Genomic DNA, 3,446 nt, shown 5'->3' with positions numbered 1-3,446 from the left:
GGGTATACAATATAATTTCTTCTTTGTTGATAGTAGATGCTATCTGGAGAAATCATCACTCTACTTTAGTAAAGTGGTTGTTGCTATTGGTATTTGGTGGCTGAGAATTTTTTCCAAAAAAAAATATCCCTAAGTTATATCCTAACATAATTATTTTATTTAAAGAAAAACATAATTATTTTTAATAATATTTAAATATTCAGATAAAAGAAATCCTTTATTATTTTTTTTTTAAATAAATAAATATCAGTTATATATGACTTTATTATTCTTTGCCACGTTGCTTACATGTAAAGAAAGTCTCTCTATAGTCAACTTATATCATAGTAAATTCAGATTTTCTACCAATTATAGGCTCAAATTATTATTAAAAAATCTACTAAAATTATTTTAATGGAATAATATCAGATTTTTGACCAATTAGGTCTCTCATTCTAATATTAAAAAATCCATTAAAATTAAATTCGATTTAATAATATACTATTTTGAAGGTTGTCATTTTAGTTTTTTCTCCTTTCTTGAATGTGGAAGAATCTCCTTCAAGTAACGTCCATTTCTTAACACATTGTTCATTAGGCCGGAGACCTGACATTTCATGCTTATTGTGAAAAAAAAAAGTCTATATATTTTCTTCATTCATCCATGAACAGAAACAAAAAAGCTAATATCATCACCTTTTTCTTTTTTCTCCCTGCATGTCACCATATAATATCTCTTTTTCCTCACTAAAATTGTTTGTGAATGTAGAGTCGTCAAGGTTTTAAGTAGCAATGACACTTGTATAAAATATATATGAGTTGTCAAGTTTTTTCACTCTATAAAACATTGTCAAAACATATATATCTTTCTCATCAATATAGTACTAGAGCTAACTAGCTAGTAGTATAGTATTCCTTTATTGTTTTGAAAGAAAGAAAAAATGGAGGAGACTACTACTGTGGTGATTGTTGGAGCTGGCCCTTCTGGACTGGCAATGGCAGCATGTCTAGGCAAAAAGTCAATACCATATATTTTGTTAGAGCAAGAAGATTGCTATGGCTCACTTTGGAAGAAAAACTCATACGATAGGCTAAGCCTTCATTTGGCTAAATGTTTTTGCTCATTGCCCCATAAACCCCACAAATTTTCCACCCCCACATTTATGTCCAAACATGAGTTTAGCTCTTACTTAGACTCTTATGTGAACCATTTCAACATAAACCCTCGTTACAATCGCTCTGTTGAGGTGGCTTATTTGAATTATAAGGATGGTGACAATATGAAGTACTACTGGAAGATCGAGACCAACAACATGTTGTCGGGAGAGCGTGAAATCTATGCTGCTGAGTTCTTGGTTGTTGCCACTGGTGAGAATGCTAAGGCTTTCATTCCAGATATCCATGGGATTGAAAGTTTCAAGGGGGAGCTCATTCATTCCTCACAATATACAAATGGACGAAAGTATGAAGGAAAATCTGTTTTGGTTGTTGGCTCAGGCAACTCTGGCATGGAAATCAGTAATGATCTTTCTGAGTTTGGTGCTCAAACATGTATAGTGATTAGAAGCCCTGTAAGTATAATTTATTTATATCTTTTTCTTCCTAACAAATCTTATTCTAATTATTTATTATGTGAATGATATGCAGTTACATGTGTTAAGCAAAACAATGGTGTACGTAGGAATGTTGATGTTGAAACTGAAGATGAGTATCAATTATGTGGATAAGTTAATTTTGTGGCTAGCAAAATTTTACTATGCAGATCTACCCAAGTATGGGATTCATCGACCTCGATTGGGACCTTTCCTTTTCAAGGCCAGTGGTGGAAAAACTCCAGTCATCGATGGAGGAAGCATTGACAAAATCCGTTCACAAAAAATTAAGGTTTAGATAATATCAGTATATATATATATTAATTTTAACGTATTATTTTCATATATTATTTTTATTATTTTGATGTAAATATAGGTTGTTCCCGCAATAAAAAGTATCACTGGAAACAACGTTCATTTTGACGATGGAACTCAAGGGAATTTTGATGTTATCATATTGGCCACTGGTTACAAAAGTGTAGCAATGGAATGGGTGAAGGTATATATATCTATATATTACCATATGTATATAATATGTATGTCAAAAAATAATTAAAATACATGCATGTCTGCTCATGTAGAATTAATTATAGAGGATTGAGAGAGGATTGTACATCAAGAATTTTGGTCCCAGTTAATCCATGTTTTAATTTATGTCTATGTAAATAAACGTCGATCTTGTTTAAAATATCTAAATAAAATAATATTTTTTTTAGAAAATTGATTTAGAATTTCCAATATTACAAATTATGATATAAAAATTGAGTATTTATTACATGCTTACATAAACCGAGACATCAAAATTAAACCAAAGTTATTTGTACCAAACTTTGCCTGAGAAAGACATGAGTAATAATACTAAATTTTTGTTTCCTTAAAAAATAACATTTTACAGCATTTTCATACAACTTTGTATTGTAGCATATATATAGGTTTTTTACATGTATAATTTTCAATTGTTATGATTACAAAGATGATTTAATTTCATTTAATATAGTGTAATAGTGATAGAAAAGTAAAATTTCTATAAAATAAATTGTATGTGTATATATATATCAGAATAAATGTTCTTTTTTTACTTACTAAAATAGTCTTAATTTGCAGGACTATAAGTATGGTCTGAACGAGAAAGGAATGCCAAAAAACAAGTATCCAAATCACTGGAAAGGAGATAATGGTATCTATTGCATTGGCATGTCTGGAAGAGGACTAGCTGGTATTTCGTCTGATGCAATCCTTGTAGCCAACGATATTCATAACATACTTAATATTGGCAGAACAAGGACTACAAAATTGAAGTGGTTTTAAACTAGGGAAACTATATATCATTATATATACTTCTAATAATATATTATGAGAGTCTTAGTTAATTTGTATGTTGAACCTTAGTTATTAGCTAAATTGTCGTTTGTGTCCTGCTATGCTCAAACTTTATGTTTCTGAGTTGGCTTGCTTATATATTGTCAGTATTTTGTTTTGTTTTGGTAAGTCAATTAAATGTGTGTCTCCTTTTATGAATCTATTATGATTATCCATGTATGATTAAATTTTAGAAATTTTTATTTAAATATTAAAAACTCTAATAAGAACTTTTAAACAATTAATTTTCCCTTTGGGATTAACAATGACAACTCACACCAACGCATAAATACATATGCAATGCAATGTATATAACTAAACTAGGAAATAAATTGCGGTGCGGTTGTATTTTGTTTAGTAATAATTAAAAAATTAAATTATATTAAATCAAATTATAATATTTTTTAAAAGAAAATGCACCAATAAAACTCATTAATTAATAATAGAAATAGAAATAAGGTTGTATCTAATTAAATTCAAATTTAAATGACGATATGTTATAGATGTGTTTAATTAA

General features: G+C 29.0%; 1 protein-coding gene across 1 annotated transcript; it reads left to right on the top strand.

The window, feature by feature from the left end:
- The first annotated feature begins 567 nt into the window (after positions 1–567).
- LOC115713363 (probable indole-3-pyruvate monooxygenase YUCCA10) lies at positions 568–3,134 on the top strand. Its single transcript, XM_030641844.2, has 4 exons — positions 568–1,549; positions 1,626–1,862; positions 1,947–2,069; positions 2,675–3,134. Exons 1-4 carry the CDS (start codon positions 920–922, stop codon positions 2,876–2,878), a joined length of 1,194 nt encoding a protein of 397 aa, XP_030497704.1. The 5' UTR covers positions 568–919; the 3' UTR covers positions 2,879–3,134.
- Positions 3,135–3,446: the final 312 nt, after the last annotated feature.

The sequence above is a fragment of the Cannabis sativa genome, chromosome 4, assembly GCF_029168945.1.
Source record: "Cannabis sativa cultivar Pink pepper isolate KNU-18-1 chromosome 4, ASM2916894v1, whole genome shotgun sequence".
Classification (NCBI taxonomy): domain Eukaryota; kingdom Viridiplantae; phylum Streptophyta; class Magnoliopsida; order Rosales; family Cannabaceae; genus Cannabis; species Cannabis sativa.
This window is presented reverse-complemented; position numbering and strand designations above follow the sequence as displayed.